At 35.6% G+C, this 23,032-nt stretch overlaps 1 protein-coding gene across 2 annotated transcripts; it reads right to left on the reverse strand.

Annotated features, from left to right (window-relative positions):
- Nucleotides 1-2,301: 2,301 nt before the first annotated feature.
- LOC128196327 (protein transport protein sec31-like) lies at nt 2,302-14,254 on the reverse strand. 2 transcript variants are annotated; one of them, XM_052876854.1, is made up of 7 exons: nt 14,213-14,254; nt 10,223-10,308; nt 3,771-4,272; nt 3,572-3,698; nt 3,215-3,493; nt 3,019-3,123; nt 2,302-2,939 (listed from the first exon to the last, which is right to left on the reverse strand). In XM_052876854.1, the coding sequence occupies exons 3-7, from the start codon at nt 4,268-4,270 to the stop codon at nt 2,421-2,423; spliced, it is 1,530 nt and encodes a 509-aa protein (XP_052732814.1). In that variant the 5' UTR covers nt 4,271-4,272; nt 10,223-10,308; nt 14,213-14,254; the 3' UTR covers nt 2,302-2,420. The 2 variants fall into 2 exon arrangements, with proteins under 2 accessions (XP_052732814.1, XP_052732811.1); XM_052876851.1 differs by lacking the exons at nt 10,223-10,308; nt 14,213-14,254 and adding an exon at nt 7,775-7,935.
- Nucleotides 14,255-23,032: the final 8,778 nt, after the last annotated feature.

Genomic DNA, 23,032 nt, shown 5'->3' on the forward strand with positions numbered 1-23,032 from the left:
AGGTACATTCCCCCTCCAACGAAAGCATTCCCAACCACTATTGACTCTAATACCACTCTTAAGAAAATCTCACTTCACACACACTCTAATATTTTCCTACAATTGAGTGTGATATTCATTGATAATTGAAGGGCTATAAATAGTTGTGACACTTACAATATTACGGGAATAAAAATAAAACTTGAAAATAAAATATCAAATATCTTAAAAATAAAATCTGCTTAATCTATCATTAAATAATATTGCACCTAGATAAACAGAAAATCATAACTATATATCCATATTTTATCTTTATCAAAATCAAACTAAACCTATAACTAAAAAAATAAGATTTAAAAAAAATTATTAATAAAACCCTAAAATTTAAGTTTATCCTAATAAACTCCCCCATAAACTTAAATTTTTCCTTCCTTCATTCGGTTTTTCATGTGCATCATCCCACACCAGGTTTACTTCTTTCATTCATATTTGACTTCTTCTTTTTCCTTCTGGCCCTCTTGTCTTTTATCTTGGTTGACCTCTTTAATGCTTTGATTGACTTTTTTATGCCCAACTTCTCAATAACCTTGACCAACTCAGTTTTGACCTTAGGCGATTTCTCAACAATCTTGGCCGACATCTTCATCGGTTTCTTCTCAACATCTTCATCTTCCTCTTTATCTGATTCAAGAACACTAGATGTTTTCTCTTTCTTTTCAAGAGTTGCCTTGTTGGGATCGGGCTCTATATGTACATTATTACATCCGAGACTAAATTTAGCAATAAGACCGGACTTACCACAATTAAAGCACTTTTTTTATCTACACTTGTTTACATAGTGGTCATGCTTGCCACACTTAAAACACTCCACTCCTGACCGATCTCTTCGGCCTTTCCCTTGTCTTCGGTCATGCCAATTAATTGTACCTGTAGTGCTTTTTCCCACAACTCGGGTAGATGGCATTTGTTCTCCATTCCTACCGAGTTGGTTGACCACCTTCTTCACTCGATGTTCGTCCTCATCACGTTCAACGTACCCGTCTTCCACCATATCCTAAACCGTCTTACGATCTCAATAAAGCCTTCATCTGTAGGTACCAATTATCATAATTGGTTTTTCTCGTCAATTGCGGCACACTCATACCATTGTTGGGTCTATCGAGGAGGTGGATCACCAGAGAGACACAAACACCAATGAGATAAGAGCCAAACTATATAAGGGATTGACACCACTCTTTAACCAAAATCTTAAGGCAATGGGTTAATGGATCTTTCACCTTTATATACTGTTATACTTTTTCATTTATATCTAATGTGAGACTTACACTCACACTTGGATTCCTAACATCCATCTCGCGAGTAATCCAATTCATAAATCCTCCACAGACCACCTTGCAAAAGCCATAATTCCTCCATACCATTAGCCATTGTGACACCATTGTTCAACGCGCCACCATTGTCACCCATTGACGCCACCATCATCTACGATAATAACAACCACATATCTTCGTCATTCATCACGAGCATAGAGCTACAACGAAATCTTTTTAGACTTTATTCAGTTAAACTATTGATTTTACATCTTATTCTGCCACCACTAAATCTTTGATTCTCATCTTTCTTGCGTGCCACCACTGAATCTCTACAAAATTCTAACTTTGAAAATCACTATTGTTGGTCCTTTAGGTCTTCTTCTGTGTCTTATGAGTTTCGAACCATAGCCAAACAATTGGGAAACCCCAATTTCTTTGTGAAACCCTAAATTTGGGAAAATTTTCGAATTGCTTTCTTCTCCTTGCACTACAAAAAAGTAGGGCATTACCGAAGGCCAGAAGCCCTCGGAAAATGCCAAAAGCCATCGATAATGGATGTTTACCGAAGGCCTATCGACGGCCAAAAATCCTTCGGTAAATCCCTTGTCGCTAACCATTACCGAGGGCTTTCGCCCTTCGGTAATTACCGAGGGCCATAAGCCTTCGGTAATTACCGAAGGGCGAAAGCCCTCGGAAATTACCGAAGGGCGAAAGCCTTCGGTAATTACCGAAGGGCGAAAGCCTTCGATAATGGGCAGACGAGGGCATTTACCGAAGGGCAAAAGCCTTCGGTAAAATGCAGAGCAGGTTTCAGAGAAATGGTTTTCCCTCTGCAACCCAGACCTGTATAACAAATTTCATTTACAAACAGACCTGCATAACAGTTTTCAAACACATACAAAGATGCATAATGTGCATTTCAAAGATCCAAACAATGATCAATATCCAAGGCACATCAAATAATCCACAGGACATCCATTAATGTATTTATAGTTCAAACATTAAACAATGTAACACAAGGATGTTGTAACATCCAAAGTCTGTAAGTACATCTAACATTGAAATGATATCAACTCAAAATGTTCTAATATCCAAATGTTTGTCTAACAAGTAATAAGAAAATGAAACCTAATAATGTACATAACTATCATCAGAATGATTTTCATCATCCTGCTCCTCTATTGATGGCTGGACTGGTGTGGGTTGGACTGATGAGGGTTGGACTGAAGTGGGCTGCTGAGTGGCAGCAGGTGATGAGGAAGGTCGTGATTGGGTGGGAGGGATATTTTGTACGTCCTGTGAGGTTTGAGGCAAGACAGTCATGACCAGGGCCTTCAAATTTGTAAACTCTGCTCTGAGATCAGTGAGCTCCTGGTCACGTTCATGGAGTTCCCGCCTGAGTTGAAGAACCTCGTCAGGAGTACTGGTGGAAGAAGAAGGCTGGTGCTTCAGAGTACCTCCTCTGGATGCTGTATAGTTTGCAGCAAGCTGTCCCGCACCATAGACTCGTCCCTTTTTCTTCCCACCAACGGTGTCGATCCAGCACTGCGTCCTACGGATGTCATCATCTGCATTACTGGCATCATCCGGTGTAGGAGCTGACTCATGTTCAGATCTAACCTGTGAAAGTCTCGTAGAAAAGTCTTCCTGTTGAAACATTAAAAGCAATGTCAGGGAATGATAGTATAACATAAATGAACAATTACTAATAGTGTTATTTGCTTACATGAGTCTTCCGAGATCTTTCATCAACAAATTGATCAGTTCCCTTCCGAACATGAGTCTGTGCAAAGACCTCATCAACATGGACCGCCCGTCCTAGAGCCTGTGCCTGTAACATAATTAAGAATTACAAGCGTACATATGAAATACAATATACATAACTTATTTATGAAAGAAAAAGTTATGTAATGAGATTATACCATACGAATGGCATGCTCATGAATGGTGATCGACCCACCAGTATGCAGGGTGCCACCCCTTTCAGACGCTCTGTTCCGCTGGGCTTTGGCACACTTATTGCGGAACTCTACTGTATTCCAATGGGCCAGTAAAGAGTTCCAAATGTGCTCACCCAGCCAGTTAGGGCGCTGTCCTGCAATCCGGGCATCCCTAAACATCTCTGACAGCCGATGAGATGCTTTCATGTGGAAATTTCTGTGTATCTGAGTTTCATGTTCAGGTTTCCACTGCACCTTCATCTGTAACATTAAAGAGAACAAACATTGATTACAGAACATACTAAAATAAGACGGACATTAGTGTAATAGATTGCTCACCTGAAAGCGCTGCCAGAATGGCTTTCTGTCGTCATGAGGTATTGCTCCCCAAGTAGGCCATGGAGTTAAAAACTGTTGCTTTATTGAACGTGTGATGGCCTGGGAAGCAACCCTAGATGGAATAAACCTGCATAACAAAACTCATTTCAATTACAATATGGTTTAAACATCAAATGATATCAACAGATTATAAACTTACCCTTTACCATAGGGCTCAATCCATGGTCGATCATGGAGGGGCGGGTCAAGATCTTCAGCATCACCACTTGAATCTGGATCACCAAGTGGTGTGACAGTCTCAGAAGGAGGTACAGAAGATGAGGAAGGTATAGAAGTAGGGTCAGGGAGAGGAGTGGGGGTAATAACAATAGGGGGAGGAGTGGGGGTGGCAATAAGAGGAGGAGGAAGAGGGTCTGCTGCAGGGGTTGTAGAAGGGTGTGCTGCAGGAGGAGGAGAAGGGTCTACTGCAGTGGTAGTAGAAGGGTGTACTGCACGAGGAGGAGGAGTAGGGTCTACTGCTGGTGTAGGAGTCTGTATACTAGGGGTAGGAGGAGGCCCCACAGATGATGAACTACCGGGAGCAGGGGTAGGTAGTCTAGCAGGCACCCTAAGTACATACTTTGGTGCCTGCCGTTTCCTCTTTGTAGGCCTTGCTACCCCTTTTCCTTTATCAGGACGCTCTGTACCTTGTCCTGTCATTACTGCATTGAAATGGTTACATACAAAGCGAATAAATATAAATAAATAAAGAAGGATGAATTGTTTTCAAAGTCAATGTACAAGTAATTGCATACAACTTAAAGATGGTATTTTAGATAATGGTAATGAAATGATAGTCCAATTTGCTACAATAGATGTTCAACATTCAATCATCGTCATCATGATCATCATCTTCATCTTCATCTTCATCTTCATCATCGTCTTCTTCTGCTTGTTCTTCTTCTTCATCGTCATCATCATCATCTTCTTCTTCTTCTTGTTCTTCTTCATCTTCTTCCTCTTCTTCTTGTTCTTCTTCTTCTTCTTCCTCTTGTTCTTCATCACCTTGTACTGTTGCTTCTAATTCATCTCCATCACCATCAGGGTCGACCAATGCAGTTATACGTTCAACTTCGATAATTTCTCGTGGTTGTGACATTTGGTCAAGTTGGTAGGCTACATCTTCCTCAACTTCATTTGAGTCTATGCGACCTCTAGGCTTCGTTTGTATTGCTACGGCCCAACCACGCTTGTCAATATTGCGAAATGGTGGATATGGCACATAATAAACCTGTCTCACATTAGATGGTAGAATGAAAGGATCAAAAGGCCCATATCTTAATCTCTGGTTCAGTTCGACAATATTAAAGCGTGGATCGACTCTAGTACCAGCTCTAGAAGGATCAAACCATTCACAATAGAAGAGTACCACTCTATTTGGAGAAGTAGTGCTGTTGTACTCTAACTCATATATTTTATGAATGATGCCGTAGAAATCATCATAAGACCCCTCTGTTAGGCCCTTGACATACACACCACAATTTGATGTTTTCTTTCCTTTAGACCATTCATGTGTATGGAATTTGTAACCATTGATGAAGTAAGTGTGCCATTCTTTGACACATCTCATTGGCCAATTGGAGAGATGTCTTAACTCTTGAACCGTGGGAGTTAATGCCTGATTAAAAACCTACAAAGGTAGTAACAAAATTATAAAAGCAATAGTCAAATTAACCTTGCTCTAAACGTAGGAAAAACTACGGACCTGATTTCTAAACCAATGCGGAAACTCTGAGTGTATTCTAGCAGAAGTATTTCCTTCTGCGACTTGCTCAGCCACAACAAATGAGCTGGTACAAATGAAATTCATTAGTGTATAACAATTAAACCGTTTGAAAGATTAAAGATGGATGATGACATACTCAAGGTACGGCTTTACTTCACTGCAATTGATCAAGACATGGACATGAGCAGAGTTGAATTCAGCATCAGTTAACCAGTGAGTGAATTCTTTCCCTGCGTGACGGCCTGATTGTCGGAAAACTGATAATGCACCTTCACGTGGTTCAACTTGCCATTGCATTTCATTTCTGACATGAGTGGGAGACAACATGAAGTTCTTGAAATAATGTGAACAAAAATAAGTTGTCTCTCTGTGCAAGTAAGCTGCACAAATTGACCCTTCCACTCTAGCTTTATTTTTAACTGAGCGTTTGGATTCTCCCATAAACCTTTCAAAGGGATACATCCACCTGTACTGCACGGGTCCCCCAAGCCAAGCTTCATATGCAAGATGAATTGGAATGTGCTCCATTGAATCAAAGAATGCAGGAGGGAATATTCTTTCCAATTTGCAGAGAATAATCGGGATATTTTCATCCATCTTTTTAAGGGAATCTTCCTTCAGTGTCGTGCAACACAAATCTTTGAAGAAGTTACTGATTTCTATCAGTGGATGTAACACGTGCATTGGCAAACAACTGAACGCAAGAGGGATGAAAGTCTCCATGAATACATGACAATCATGACTCTTCAACCCTTGAATAGTACCGTTCTGAACATTGGCACATCTGGACAAGTTAGAAGCATATCCATCTGGCATTCTAAGCTCCTTGATCCATCGACACACTATTCTTGTCTCGTCTTTTGACATGGTGTAATTTGCTTTTGGTTTAAATAATCGGCCGTTACCTTGTGCCTTCAACTCTAAGTCTTTTCGTCCACAATACAAAGGTAAATCTTTTCTTGCTTTCTCATTATCTTTTGTCTTACCTTTAACATCCATGACTGTGTTGAAGACATTGTCAAAGAAATTTTTTTCTGTGTGCATGACATCGATGTTGTGTCTTAGCAAGTTGTCCTTCCAATAGGGAAGTTCCCAGAATATGCTTCTTTTAGTCCAATTATGCCATTCCCCAAACCCTTCTAGCCTATTCTGACCAGATTCAGTCACTTTTGGATAGTCTTTCACTCTTCTCCACACGTGTGATCCAGTCAACTTTGGCGGGGGCATATCCGTTTCAACTTGTCCTTTTCGAAATGCCTTTTTGTTTCTTCTAAAGGGGTGATCAATGGGCAAGAACCGTCGATGGCAGTCAAACCAACTACTTTTCCGGCCATGACTCAATTGGAATGACTTTGTATGTTCCATGCAATGTGGACAAGCTAATCGACCATGTGTGCTCCAACCAGATAACATGCCGTACGCTGGGAAGTCATTAATAGTCCACATCAAGGCTGCCCTCATAAGGAAATTTTGCCTCCTTGAAACGTCATACGTCCAAACACCATTCCATAACTTCTTCAAATCATCAATCAAAGGCTCCAAGTAAACATCAATCAATGATTTGGGATTAGATGGACCTGGTATTATACACGATAAAAACATGTAAGGCTTTGTCATGCACATCTCAGGTGGTAGATTGTATGGGGTAACTATCACGGGCCAACATGAATACGGTGATGCAGACGCCTGAATGTACGGGGTAAACCCATCAGAGCATAGACCAAGTGTGACGTTACGCGGTTCACTAGCAAAGGATGGATGTTTACGATTGAAGTGCTTCCAAGCTTCACCATCAGAAGGATGACGCAAAAGTCCCGGAGTTTTGTTACCATCATGCCATGTCATGTGTTCTGCTGTTTGCATTGAAGTAAACAATCTTTGTAATCTTGGAATTATAGGCAAGTAGAACATGGACTTTAATGGAATTGGTTTTTTTTGCCTCCGTCCAGCATGCATTGTCTGATATCGAGGTGAGCCACAAAACTTGCATTCCACCAACAGTGCATCATTTTTGCCACTGTCATTGTCATAGAATAACATACATCCATTAACACAACAATCAATCTTCTTCACATCCAATCCCAACTTTGAAACACATTTTTTGGCTTGGTAATAATTCTTCGGCATCAAATTGTTTGGTGGTGTCAAATCTAACATCAGTTTTGTATAGAAGTCCACTGCTTGAATGGGAACGTTCCAATTAGATTTGCCAGCCATGAGTCTAATGCACACTGACAATTTTGACTCAGATGAACCTTCAAATACAGGTAGATTTGCCTCTGTCAGTAAATTGTAAAACCTCTGCGTCGTTTCATTTGGAGGCTCTTCATCATGACTATCGTCTGCTTCTGCAACATGGTGACGAAGAGCATGGTCGACCATCTCTTGCATGTAGGCAAATTGATCTATCTCACATGTATGTACAACAGTATTCGAACCTGATGCAAGCCGTTTTTCAGCTGCAGTGGAGGTCGAAGGAATTTCTTCACCATGAAATGTCCAGACCGTGTAATTAGGCATGAACCCTTTTTGGTAAAGGTGAACTTTGACAACTTCATCTTTCAGAATGCTTGTACATTCGCACTTGATGCATGGACATCGAATCCCTCCATCAAGGGCATAATATTGATATCATCGTGCCGTCTCCACGAACTCTTCAACTCCGATGACAAAGGATTCTTTCAAACCTCTCCTTCCACTATAACAACGGTCATACATCCATCCACGATGGTTGGGATAATGGGCCATGTTCTGTGACAAGCCAAACAAATAAAAATTTAGCCAAAACAGCAACACTCCATGTGACATAAGTAATAAACCTATTACTATTGAAGTCGAACATGGAAGGCAATTTCAACACTATGGTCATAGGCATTCAATAAGGGCATGCAAAGACAAGTCCTCAGTATTGAAATGCCTCTGACATCCTAAGTGGTTGTAAATAAAATTTGGGGGTTGTCAATATGTTGACATTACTAAAGTTCTCTTTTATAGAGTACTTTCATATATTTTGTCAATTGTAAGTGGTTAAGGTAGTGTTACCCTTCTCATTCTACTGAGAATGTTTTGAACACCATATGACTTTAAATGACTAATTAACTTAATCAATTCGTAGCCTAATAAATCAACATACAATATATACGAACGTACAATATATACATCAACATACAACATATAGATGAACATTCACTGATGGTCTAAATGCAGGTTTGCACTTTTAGTGTATTTGAGATACTAGTTTTAGGTTCTAAGTTGTCAAAATTTTAGTTTAAGCTACTACTTTTACCTATATCTTTTACTGTGAGTTCTTAAATAGGTAGGTTCTACCATTCTTAACTTGTTAGGATAGTTTATTGTAGTATATTTTCCTACTTTACTGCACTTTGCAAATTGTGAAAATTTTTTTGGAGGTTTGAGTAGTATTTTGAGCTTTTTCATCTACTTCTTTGCATAACACGCTGCATTAGCTGTGGAAGATGCATCAAGGACATTTATGAAGAGACATTTTATTTGGAGGCTCTTTGTTTTAATTATTTTGATCAGTTCCTGCATTGTCAAGTGGAAGGGGACAAAGAAGCTACATTGTCCAGTGGAAGGGGAAAAAGAAGCTACACTTGTCATTTTCGTGCTTGTGTGATTCTGTGCTATTTTTCAGTTTAAACAAGTCATATTTGTTGTTATAAAACTGTTAGAACATTCCAATTGAATTCAGATTCATCTGTGTGCAAAATAGTATGTTCAAACCTCCATTTTGAGTGAAATTAGCAAGTAGAAGGGTGAATCTGTTATACAGTTTGGTTTTGAACCCAATTAGAGTTCAAAAAAGTTTAAATTCATGAATTAAAGCAGTTGAAAGTGTTACCAAAGTGTCAGAATCACTTGTGCACGAATTCACTTTTAAAACCATCAATCTTGAGTCAATTTTTGGTGCAGAGTTGAAAATTGAGGTACTGTTTTGATGAAGTTGCTTTAAAATTCAATTTCGGTTGCAGCAAGACCTGGTTCAGTGATTTAAAATAGAACTAAATGATTAAAAGAAGTAAAGCAAAGTGTTAAAAAGGATTCTTAACTTTGCTTGTCATATCAAAAAGTTTGAACAGTTAATTCCACAAGCATTTCTTAACTTTGCTTGTCAGGAAAAAACAGAACAGAAGCTATTAAATTTGTTGTTTTCTGTAGTTATGTTTAAATACATATAGGTTCTGGTCTAGTCATAACAAAACTAGACTGTAGATATCAGTAATGTAGGATACTGATTGTTTAAGAACCATTTTAATCTGCATTTCAATCTGCAGACTTGGTTTCAATCTGCATTTCTATTTTTTTGGTCTTCTATAATTTGTTCTGGATCCATTCCTAAGGTCTATTTGTGTGCCTCCTTCATTTCTACACCCTTTTTTATTGCTTTAAACATCTGAACCTAAATCTTGTTATGTGTTGTATTCAAACAACCATTTTGGAAACATTGTAAACTTTTTATAATGTAAAGTTTAATAATTTTTGGGAATTTTTGTTCATATCTCATATCTCATCTTTAATTTTCTCTGTTATCTCTTTTTTATTTTGCTCAATTACCAAGAGAAATGAAACAGCCAAGATTAGAATGGAAAAGTAGAAACTCTACTCTTCTTTTGTTGATAAAACTAATTTGTATTAGTAAACAAGGCATAGTAGGAGGCTTACGTTCCATAATGGCTGCTCATAGTGGAAGATTTCACTCACACTCATACAAAACTCAATGTATACAGTATCATAAACTCCATTCAACATAACTTAACATTCAAAGTGGACATTCACAACATTTTATAACAACATCAAATTCATGAAACAAGAATGAAAATAACATATCACATATAATCATGCAATTTTAGTTTAGGTGACCATACCTTCGCCTTTGTTATCCTTTCCTGCTCAAGTCTTCTTTGTAGACTCCCTTCCTCCCCTTCTGGCCCAAATTGCTTTAAAAACTCACCTAAGACATCAAATAGAAGTGTATTTAAGGTTATTCATTAGATATTGTTCCATTAATTTAATAACCATAGCAACAGTTTAAGCATTACCTAATAGTATCCAAAAAGGTATTTAAACACACAGCTCAATGTTCAAGCAACTTTGTTTGATGATTTTATTTGTGTTTAAACTCTAAAATGAGTTATAAACAGCTTGCAGCTCAAAATCAATACTCCACTTCCATTTTAATTCAAAAAGTGATGGTTTAGAAAGAAAATTTTCATATAAACCAAACTATGACCCAATGAGGTGCATAAGACTTTACTTTTAATTCTTTCTTCCTATTTTAAGCTTTTCTAAAGTGTGAACAATTAAATATAAGAAAACAAAGTCCTGTAGACTTGTTTGATCAGGCCATCTTAAATCATTTTTCTTGTTCAACTATATTGATGAAATCTTGGTCAGGTCCTTTGATTTAAATAAACATATGCTTAGCCCATTTCCTATTCAATAAAGTTCTTTTCTTTAAGATATATACATATATACTATGTGAGAATAAAACGTGAAAAAGGTTAGTGTTCAAAAGCTTTCTCAAACAAATTAAATTTGATTTTACTAATTAAGTCATCAAACATGGAGAGGGATGTTGTGCTATTTGGCAGTTTATAAAGGTTGTAATTGTTGTATTAAACTTGTTACAGCATTGAAAATGAAGCCACATTGAAAATCCAGCCACATTATATACAAATTACAGAAAGAAGACCCTTGAAAAGCTTATCTGTTATATACAACTTATAAAAATCTGCACTTATCTGTTATGCAGAGGATTAGGACCAGTGTAGATTAGGTCCAGATGGTGCATGAAAAGCTTATAAGAAGAAGGGAAAGGAAGCAAAGTTGTGGTTTTCAAGGAGGGTGTGTATGGTGTGACGAACCTTAGATGATGTTAATTAGTATGATCACTTATTATGGTTCATGTATCCATATTTTTTCACTGCATGAATGTGTGTGACAGAGAGCTTTGAACTGGAATAATATCATTGCATATCTATCTAAGTCACTTATAATAGTTTTAAGCTTGTAGGCATTTTAAAATTGACCAATTGAAGTCAGAATTTGGAGCTGTCCTTCTACATTTCTGGTCCACTTTTTCATCTAGTTTGGTACTAATTATTGTGTGAAATAGTGGTCTTCTAAAGACTTTGGGGTGCAGTCCAGTTCTACAAACACTTTCCAACTAAGGTGGCATCTTAGGTAGTGGACAAGGAGCACAATTTGTCAATTGAAAGGAGCTGTCCACCAATCAAATTTTATGAAATTGGCAACTTCGATAGCCAAATTAGTCAAGACCCTATTAGTGAACACCCTATTAGTCAAGACAACAGGTTGTTAGAGAGAACAAACAATGCTAACATGGAGAAAGCTGCAGAATCAATCTGAGAAATCAGCTTGCAAGTACAGAGGCTTGTAGGGAAAAAATAGTGTTGTGCTTGATAATGATCACTGATTGGATTTGGTTAGCTAACATTTTAGTGAATTATGAACAAAGGTGGAAGATGAGGACTTTCATTTTCTCTGCTAGCTCATATTCTAAAGCTAGATCTAGTCAATTAGGACTTTCATAATCTTTGTTGGTGCTTTCCAGCTTTGATTCCACTTAGTTTTCAAATCTGATGCAGTTTTGGTCCAATTTTCTTGATTTTTGGCAACTCCTACTGTCATACGAATCTACTGGCTATTTCTATGCATTCTGAACAATTGAGCAAGTGTATTTTACCATTTGATATTAGTGTGCACTGTTCATTTGGTGAATTCTGAACCTATATGCAAAATCACCTTTTAAACCATCATTTTTGCCTATATTTGGAAGTGCACTAGTGAAATTCTGTTGTAGTGTATTCCTTGGCTGTTTAAGTGTTGGCACACATCCAATTTGATGATATAAACTTGATTGACAAATCATTTGAACCTCACAATCACTGTTGCTCATTTTAGCCACTGCTGTTAATTTTTCCAGCCACTTTGTAAGGTGCAGAGTTCATTTTTATTGCTGTTTGCCATTGTTTTTCTTTGGTTTTTTTCATCTTTGGATTGGCAAAAGCTGGTTTTAGGTTTCCAAATACATTTATATGCTTATCCAAGTGTATAGCAATCATAAAAAGCACTTTAAACCCTCCTATCCAGATTTGAAAGGTCAAAAACCACAAAACACAAAATCTGCTGTTCTTTGTGGCATTTTATCAAACAATTTTGAATTTTCATCAAACACTTTTCCAGCACAGAATTCAATCACTATTTTTGGGTTTTTCTTGCTTTTCTAATCTGTTCTAGACCCTATCTTAAGTTCCTCTTGTGTGCTAGCCTTTCTTCCAGCCCCAAAGTGTTTAAAAATCACTTTTATTGGCTTCCATATATTGCTGTCACGTTATTTCTGCATTATAGTGCTGTTTTGGTCATTTATAGTGCTGTTTTAGCACTTTTTGCTGCATAAATAGCAACTACAATAGTGATTTTGAGAAGTTGTGTACCTTTCTGTTTTTGAACCACTCATGCAAGTGTATTTGGTCATTACAAACTACTGTGAACTTGTCAAATGGTCCTTCAAAAGCCTATATGCAGACTTGACCTTTAAACCATCAAAGTTTGCTGCATTTTAGGCCAAAGTTATTGTGAATTAATGAATCTAATTGTTTCAGTGGGATTTAAACAGTTCTGCAAGTTTATTTCACCATTTCAAACTTGTGTGCACTGTTCATTTGGTCATTTTTCAGTTGCAAACACCATTGGAAGTTTATTTTTCACTATCCAAACCATTGAATTTGCTTGATCTTGCCAAGTGGACTATTGATTTTCTATTGTGGTTCCTTTCTTTGCTGTTGAACAGTCTGCACATACTCCAAGTGTTAATTTCAAACTGCTTGAGGTGTCAACTGCTTTTTGTTGACTGTTTGGTGTTGGTTTTGGGTGTCGTGACGAATTGGTGCAGCTGTTTTACCTCACATTCCTTGGTCCAAGGGGGTAGCATCTTTTAGGAAGTGGATAAGGTCTTAAAAGGGCTTCAAGCCTGGACTCCGACTGCACTTCTTTCTTGTTGTTCCAGCACCAATTTCAGCTGCAGTTTCAGCAACCATAAGCCTTTTTTGCTCATGATTTTGGACCGGCACTTTGTGAAACAACACCCACACTTAGCTCCAACTGTCACTTGCACTTGGACTTTGACTTAGGAGCGTGTTTCATATAGATAAACCTTCTTTTGGTTTCTAGGTTGATAGCTTTGTTGCATCGAAAAAGTTTTGAAAGATTTCTACCTACACACTAAGGTAAGAATCAACAAAAGACTAACTGCCTAGGAAGGACAAGGTTCTTAACCTTGTCCATTTCTGACTCAGTGTATCTCAGATTACATTTGTTTAGGCACTTCTACTTCTAATGTTAGTGAAAAATTAATTTTTAACGTAAAAAGAGTTCAAAACTATGTTCAAACTCTGGATTAGCTGAAGATTAAGAATTCCTTGCTTCGTAGCAATGGACATCATGCACCATTGAGAATGTGTGTACAACCTTTAATAGTTTAAGGTACTTTATCCTTCTACATCAATAGTTTCAACAGCTTGCTTAATCTAACACTTTGCTAATAATTTCAAACTATACATATCTTAAAATGATATTAAAGTAGTAAGATTAACGTTCTATCAATCCTAACTTGAGTAATGTGAGATTTCACTCACACTCACACAGTGTAATTTGTTCTTACATGGGATTTCCAACACTTATTTCTAAATATTATGGGATCACTCATAGTATGACAAAAAGGTAATCAAATTGGTAAAGAACTTTACTTTAGCATGTCAAGAACAAGATGGAATTTTCTAAGACTAGCTACTAAAACACAACTTACAAAAACATTGATTCAGTTTATCCATTACCTTGAGATTAGAGAGACCAATCACACAAGCACACTCCACTACTTCAGCACCAACAACTTCTACAATTGAAACCAAACTTAACAATTTTAGGAACAACAACAAAAAATGGGGGTTAATTCATAAAGCTTTTTTTTATATATATTTAACCATGGTTTTTTTTATATATATTTACCTAGGATTGTGACAAGACAATTACATGTATGAAGGGTTAATTTAAAGTGAATCATGATCTACAATCATGAGAAATCAAAGCTGAAAGCATCTGTACTTACTCACCACAGAAGTACATTCACTTTATAAGACATTTTATCTTGCAAAAGAAAATATAGAACAAAAGAGTTATTTCAATCATAAATGGCTGCAAGAGCAAATAACCAACAAGTCTAATTGTTGCTGATACAATTCCACGTGTAAATGGAAACAACTTGTATTGTCAGACAGGTTTTACATGAAAATGGAAACAACTTGACTGGAGACTTGACTTCTCAGAGAGGTTTGACATTGCACACAGCTACGGAAGAACAAGCCAATCAATTTATTCAATTTATTCCAGTTTAATTTTAGGTAGTTTAATTTTAGGTAGTTTAATTTTAGGTTCTTTGTATCTCACACTAACTCTTAACCTAGTAGTAAATATTAATACCAAAACCACTTTCTTCTTTTGCTTCCTCTGCATGTTGCTTCTCATCTCTACTATGTTAACTCAGTCATCTAAACATGCTTCAATGGGTAACTATACTGCATCTGTTCCTTCCTCAAATCAACACGAACCACTTTTCTACCAACTAATCTACATCTTTCTTTCTTGTTATTCCTATTCCCATTTAACTAAACCAATTCAAAATAACTTGCTTTTCATTTTATTTTGACTTTCCAATAATATTAAGGAAAACTTGTCCCAGTTTATTAATCCAAAAGCCAGTAAAGAACATACCTCAATGCGTCTCCCAATAGCCTCCCTTGACAACGACAGCCGCCCTCACGTCACGGGAGCACCCTCCTCTCTACGCCTTCGCAGACCTCGTAATGTTAACGGACCACCCTCTTAACGGCAATGCCAATGCACTGCTGGAACACCACTGAACCCTACCCACACAATCTAACCGGACATACGGGAAAGGGAGAGGGAGAGGAAGACAAACTTGGGCGACGACAATGGGAAGCACAAATTGGGGACAAGAACGGATAGGGAGGGGATGAGGGAGCACAACGCAGAGTTTACGTTTTACAAAATTGGGCGCGAGAACAGAGAGGGAATAGGGTGTTGTCTTACGAAATTAGGAACGACCTATGCCAATACGCCCAATTACTCAGTTTAAGGGGTCGAGCCTCTTACCGAAGGCCCCAAACCCCTCGGTAATGCTCTTTTGACCTTCGGTAAATTCATTTCACCATGTCCCTCGGTAATGCTCATTTTGACTGTCGAAAAACTTTATTTACCGACGGTCCCTAGGCCTTCGGTAATTAACCTTCGGTAATAAGCAAAAATCTTGTAGTGTTGGCAAATGCATCATTCTTCATCGTGGAGGAGCTACAAGCAAAACCGGAGATCGTACACCAGTGGTGAGTTGCTGCACTCACCAATTTTCATTGTTTAAAAAACTAAATTCCATATCACATAAGTCACGTCATTCTCTTTTTAATGTCATTTAGCCAATTTAACAACAAAGACTGCATTGAATCATTTTTTTCTAAATTAGAAACTAATTTGAGAAAAAAAAAATCGAGAGACCAAAAATGAAAACAACTAAGATGATTAAACCTAAAAGAGAAAAAAAGAAGTGAGTGCATTGGGAGACCTTCATGCGTCCGGATACTTTGGTTTCCATTACTCGAGTATATCTATCATCTTTTTATGAAAAAAGATATTATTAGTAATTAAGGATGACTAATATAATTAGTGATTAAAGATAACGTAGTCATTCTATATTATTTCTCTATATAAGTTAATAATGATTCAGTACATATTACTTGCACACTAAATGAATTCTATTATTTTTCATAAAAATTAAAATTTAAAATTATATTTAATTTAAATATATTGTTTTAACTTCAAAATTCTTAATTAAAAATGCACCCCTAAATGGGTCTACCAACAAAACATCCTCACAAATAAATTCACTAAAATTAGTTACCTAAAATAATATACTCGGATGATAAAAAATAAAACATAAAATAATATAACCTATATTGTTAAAAGTAGGAATAGTAATACGGGTCAGTCTTTCCTGTTTTGACTTGTGTCCTATTTTAACCTATTTGCATTTGATCAATAGAAAGGGGTCAATCTACCCGATCCCAAATAAAAAAATGTGAATTAATTTCTCTAGCTTACTCCATGTAATGTTTAGCTCGTAAATTTGCAAAATAAAACGCAGTCCACATAACAATTTTAATAATTTTTGTTTTATTTAATTAAATTAGTAGAAATAATAATATATGTAGGTCTATTTCTTAAAATAAGTAAGTAATGTTCATAATTTTATAATTTTTGAAAGAAATATGAATGACTTTTAATGAATTAATTTTAATGAATTAAATGTCAATGAACAAGTTACTTTTAGATCGACGAGACAAGAAAACAAATGAGCAAGTTACTTAAAAGAAAGGATCGGAATATATTTACAACGTAGTTTTAATAACAATTTGACAATGTATATGTGTCAAAAGACTATTGGGTCATTTAAAATATTATTTTTTTTGTTAAAGTTGGTAGGTAAGGGTTAATGAATTTGGCTTCCAAAAATGCTCTTCTCATTTTCGTTTTCATTCTCCTTCCACTATGCATTTTGGTTTTCATTTTGTGTGTGTGCTTTCTCTCCTTTCTCTCTCATGTAGCAAGCTTCATTTTCTCCGGCTAGGCAATCTGGCGAGACTCCGGTGAAGCAATGGAAAGCTCCGGTAAAAAGGTATTTTCTTTCCCCTTTCCATTTTCCGTTTCCCATTTTCCATTTTCCCTTTTTTTTTCCTTTCCCCTTTTTTTTCCTTTCCCCTTACTCCATTTTCATTTGTTTTGGATGTACCCATTTCCATTTTGAGTTCGGTCGTTGGTTATTGTTTCATTTTTCATGCAGTTGAATGTGCGTCATTTATTCAAAACCAAATTTGGTGGAAGTATCCCTTATGAAGCAACCAACATCAACACTATCTTTGAAGGCAAGGGAGGCATTCCCATGAACCAAAACAATATGTCCACACGAATGAAGGAAGTTGGACGCAAACGTTTCAAGAGTCGTGCGCTAAGAACTTTGTACAAAGGAACTGGTCTGAAATAGTAATGATGCTTATATTCAATGTTTATTAAGAATAGAAGAAGATTTTTGAACATTTTGTAGATGTAAATTGATTGTAAGTAATATTGACAATTATAATAAATATGGAGAAATTGATTTGAATTGATGATTCTGATAATTTGTGCAAATAATTGTTGAAGTAATTGATGAGTGATTTTAATCATCAATTGTGTTGTTTATTGCATAGAGAAGATCATAGTACATTGCACTTAAAAGGAAAGAGCCCATATGAGTGTTTGGACGAACGTAGGTGAAGTCCCTCACCATTGTTGTGTCCTTAAGGGTTCCTTTATAAAATTTTCTTAATGGATGAAACTTCTTGGTCATGCTTCTTGTTGTCCACTTCATTGTGGATGAAAAACCCAATTTTGGTGTTTTCAGCAAGTAGGTGAAGTCATATCGCATTTTAGCCAACACATGTCGTGGTAATCGATTACGTTGTCCTAAAGACAACGTTTTTCTAAGCTTCCCACACGAGTTTACTTTCAAGTTATTGTTTCATGTTTCTTATTTTATTTTATTTCTTTATAATTAAGGTAAAATAGTAATATAATTAAGTGTTATGTTATTCTACTAGCACAAGCCAAACAGCTATATGAACTTCATCTACCTTGGTTTAAACACCTATATGAACTATTTTGTCCACAATTGAGTGAGGTAAATTGTGTTTTGATGCACTTGACACCATTAATGATTAGCAACATGAGACATACATCCAAAAAATGGAAAAAATCACCCTGGGGAGTCAAGTTCTCCCAACTACGGAGTACAGTTAAAGTTTCTGTACAAATGGCCCTCGGGCCTCTGGTAATCGATTACAAGGGTCTTGTAATTTATTTCTAGAGGAAAAAGGGTCATTTGTATAGAAACTTCAACTGTACTCCCAAGCTAGATGAACATTACTCCCCATGGTGGTTATTGCTCTATTTTTATTGAATTTTTCAATTTTTGAGATGGGTGAGTGAGTTCAATGCTATTGGGTGTGGTCCCTTGCACCAATAATGAGGTTAGGTCATTGATTTCTTAAAAAACAATGTCCATTTTAGGTGGTTTTCTCCATCTGAGGTGAGGTGCATGACCATTGTTGTAACACCCCTTCTCGGAGTCTCATAGGAAAATTTTCATTTTATTAATTAAGAAATATGTCATCTAATGTTGTTACAATGCACAAATTTTAAAAGGCATTTTCAATAAATAATAGATCTGTCAACAAGAGGGAAAAATATACGTATAAGATAACATGTTGTCAACTTTGACCTTTGTTGACTATTTTAATCATAACTTTTTCCACAGACCTCTAAATGATGTGATTCTTTTTTTATTAGAAAATAGACTCAAAAATATTTCCAATGACTAATTTATAATTTTTGAACATCTGAGTAGGTGCAGTTAATTCCTTAAAGTTAACGTTTTATATATTTCTACCACCTCTGACCTTTGTTGGTTGTTTTGCTCATAACTTTCTCCACCGAACTCCAAATGAGTTTATTCTTGTTTTGTTGGAATGTAGACTCAAAGATCTTTCAAATGATTACTAACTCATAATTTTTAGACCATTTTAGTAGATGCAGTTAATTTTCCAAAAATAACATTTTTCTAAGCTTCCTAGATGAGTTTACTTTCAAGTTATTGTCTCATGTTTCTTATATTATTCTAATTTATTTTATTTCTTTATAAAATGTCCATAATTCAAGGTAAAATAGTAGTATAATTAAGGTGTAATGTGATTTTACTAGCACAAGCCAAACACTTATATGGACTTCACCTACCTTTGTTTAAACACCTATATGAACTATTTTGTCCACAGTTGAGTGGGGTAAATTGTATTTTGATGCACTTGACACTATCAATGATCAACAACATGAGACATCCATGCAAAAAATGGAAAAAATCACCCATAAGGACACAAAAATGACCTTGGGGAGTCAAGTTCTCCCAACTGGGGAGTATAGTTGAAGTTTCTGTACAAATGGCCCTCTAGCCTCTGGTAATCGATTACAGGGGTCTTGTAATCGATTACCAGAGGAAAACATAGAAACTTCAACTGTACTCCCAAGCTAGATGAACACTACTCCCCATGGTGGTCATTGCTCTTGTTTGTGACTTTTTGCATTTCTTGTGAATGGGTGACTGAGTTCCATGTGAATGGATGTGTTCCCTGCACCAATGAACACATTAGGCCATTGAATATATGGAAAAACTTTTATTTTGTCTCATCTAGCTTATATGAAAGCACATAAATGACATTTTTTTCAACAATTCAATGGCCTTTGGTGCAATAAACACCGCTCATGACCATGAAACTCACTCATCCATATGAAAAATTGGAATAAAGAACCCAATTGAATGATGAGGGAACTCCCTTTTCCAAGGAAAAAAAATGACAAAAGCACTCAATTGAATTGGATCTTTTTTTAGGCACCAACACTCAAGTCTATCAAGGTCGCTTAAAGAATCAATTTTTGTACCAAGCACCCATAACCAAAAAAAGGTTTCAATATATATGATCGAACAACACTAGGAGAAAACGTATGGTACTAGATCAAAATTGAAATTTTATTCATATAATATATTATTAGTACATATTACCCAACATTTATAATCATAATCTTTTGTATACAAAAAACATGTACAAGGCTCGTACAATGTAAATATATAGGCAACTAATCAACGTATAACTGAAAACCTATAAAATCCTAAGTGTTGCAGCACTTGTTCTCTTCACACGTTGTCATTGTCTAGAATCCAGTCCATATATATTTTTGTCTAAATACTTGCAACTGCTCCTGAAATCAACACAAGTCACTTTAAAAAATTAACACAATACCAAAATCATCTAGTCTTTTAACAAAGTTACTGATACTTACATTGCTGTATTCAGGCATACTTTTCTCATTGTAATTGAGAACATCATCCAACAATTCAATTATTCAACAACATACCAAAAAATAACTAAAGGTTTTGTGCCTGGGAAATGCAAAAAAACAAAAATAAGTTTAACACACCAACTAGTTAATCACATCAACAAATTATATTTGAAACATCTATTATTAAACATCAACAAATCATATGTTTGATGAGCATAATACCTAATGTTCTCAATCACCAAGGCTCCCAATAAATTAGTTATTACAAAAGTCTAGAAAAAAGATTACATACTTTACCTTGCTCTGCGAAACAAATTTCTCAACATCAAGAACCAAAACATTGGGTTGCAAAAATTCCAAATATGTAAATATAGAGAAATAATTAAAAAAATAATATAATTTTCTAAAAGCAAAAACAACTAAGAGATACAAAGATTTCTAACACATTTGATAATTTCAATACCCCAACTAATATCTATAAACAAAACAGAACAATAAAATAATATGACCAAATAAATAATAATAACCACAATGAAAATAATAATTTAAATTCTATTTTATTCTCTAATATTTCTTAACTATCGGGGAAGACATTATAAATTTGCAATTAGTTATATGGAATTAGCTTTCAACTACACAAATCTCATAATGAATTATTCACCAAGCGTTTCATTTACTTTTCAAACAAACTCAGTTACTACATTTTCCTCAAACTCCAATTCTCACCGAACAAAGCTCAAACCTTGGAGAAAGGAAACACATTTACTCGTTGATGGAGAGCACGAGAGAGGCAAAGAGGTGGAATGCTACAAAGCTGATGGAGCAACGTTAGGGGAGGTCACCTTCGAGCTCACAATGGATGGATGAGAAAGCAAGGACAAATCACGAGAGAGAAAGGAAAAATAACGCGACACAAACAAAAAGAGAGAGAGGGGAAAATGCCGGCAGAGAAAAGCAAGAATGGTAATGGGACCAAGTTCGTCAACGATGGGAAAAGGAAAAGCGAGACAGATAGACGAGAGAGAGAGTGAAAATTTTGGTGGAGAGAAAGTGAGAGTTTTCGTGAGAGGAAGAAGATACAAAGTATGAAGATCTTTTCAAATAAAATCGTGAAACCCTTTTTTCTTCCAAAAATGTCCTCATTTAACATTATTAGTTTTTAAAAAAACATTTAAAATGGATCAATCCCGTCCAGTCAACTGTTGTTAAAAGGTTGGCAAAATATAATGGTTAAAGAAACATTTTCTATAAAAAAACACACTACATGTTCTCTTTTATATTTTAAAAATTTAAGTAATGTAGGTTTGCAGGCTATGCAGACGAAATGTGGGTCAATTTAATAAACTAAAATACTCAGTACATGCAAATCCATCCTACGTTGTCATCCTCAATTAAAATAAATGGAATATGAATGTTTTTATGATTATATTTAAATATGATAAAAAAAATCATAAATGATTATAGATGTATATTTTATATTATATAATAAATTTTGAAAATAATATTAATAATGATAAATAAAATTTTTAATAATAGATAAAATAAAAAATTTCATTTATAAGCATTTCTTTTCTTTTATGTTTTTACATGTTGTTTTCTCTCTCTTGTACTATTTCTTTCTTCCTACCAAACCAAAGGACATACATTAAATGAATTTTGTACATATTTGGGTTAATTTTTTTTATGTAAATTAGGTAGTTAGGTCACACTTTAAATTAATTATCGAAAATGTTGAGTTGAACATGAAAACACGATTTCTTAATAATATTAAAATTGTACTCAAATTTAATCACTTCAAACAAAATTAACTTAATTAATTTAAGTAAAATCATGCTGACCACTTCAATCTTAAATAAAATTAAATAAAATTGTATTTAATGATTTACGAGGTCAACTGTTATAATATTGAACTAAAATTTTGTATAGAAATGATGAGTTCAGCGGAAATTAATATTGCACCAAAGTCGTGTCTAGGAACGATGACAATTTATATATATACGCACAAAAACTTACAGTAAATATTTTATATATAATTGGATGTATTTAAAGCTGACCGACACAATTTTTTTGTTACACCAATAATATACTGTGAGATTCTTTTTTAGAATGAATTCAACAACCCAAATACATAAAAGAGAACATATCTTCAAGAACTGATGAAAATAGGATTGCACCTAAAACAGAAATATATACGATGACAGGAACTTTGGAAAGTGAAGGCAGTGGAATCCTTTCACTAGTACAATAAAGAGATAAGACCGCGGTTAGTTTTCCTCATAGACATCGGTTCTCTAACCGAGGTATATCCGAACGAGGTAAAAAAAAGGTAGTTTTGTGCCTCGGTTCTGAACCGGGTCAAAACAATATTCGATTATGCCTCGGTTCTTCCATAACCGAGGCAATAGCGTCTTTTTTTTTTTTTTAATCCAGAGTTCACTTCTTCCTCTTTTTTTGCACAAAATTACTTTGTTGCACAGGGTTAAGAGTTATTGATTATGTTGCACAGAGTTAAGAGTTCTTCCTCTTTTTTCCACAGTTCACGTCTATTTATTATACAATGAAGCCACATGAACAACCCAAATTTTGGTATGATGAACCAGTGCCACCCAATGTTGAGAAACATACAGAAACACAAGAAAGAAACACCCAATTTTGAGAAA

The sequence above is a fragment of the Vigna angularis genome, chromosome 1 (assembly GCF_016808095.1).
Source record: "Vigna angularis cultivar LongXiaoDou No.4 chromosome 1, ASM1680809v1, whole genome shotgun sequence".
In the NCBI taxonomy this organism is placed as follows: Eukaryota; Viridiplantae; Streptophyta; class Magnoliopsida; order Fabales; family Fabaceae; genus Vigna; species Vigna angularis.

What these genes read in the sequence shown, in the direction of transcription:
- LOC128196327 (XM_052876851.1), bottom strand. Translation starts at nt 7,856, where the DNA reads ATGCCTAATTACACGGTCTGGACATTTCATGGTGAAGAAATTCCTTCG. An exon ending in TGAAAAACGGCTTGCATCAG is followed by an intron (nt 4,273 to 7,774) that starts GTTCGAATACTG and finishes ATTTCAATGCAG; the next exon opens with TAATGACAGGACAAGGTACA. An exon ending in ATTGAGCCCTATGGTAAAGG is followed by an intron (nt 3,699 to 3,770) that starts GTAAGTTTATAA and finishes TTTGTTATGCAG; the next exon opens with GTTTATTCCATCTAGGGTTG.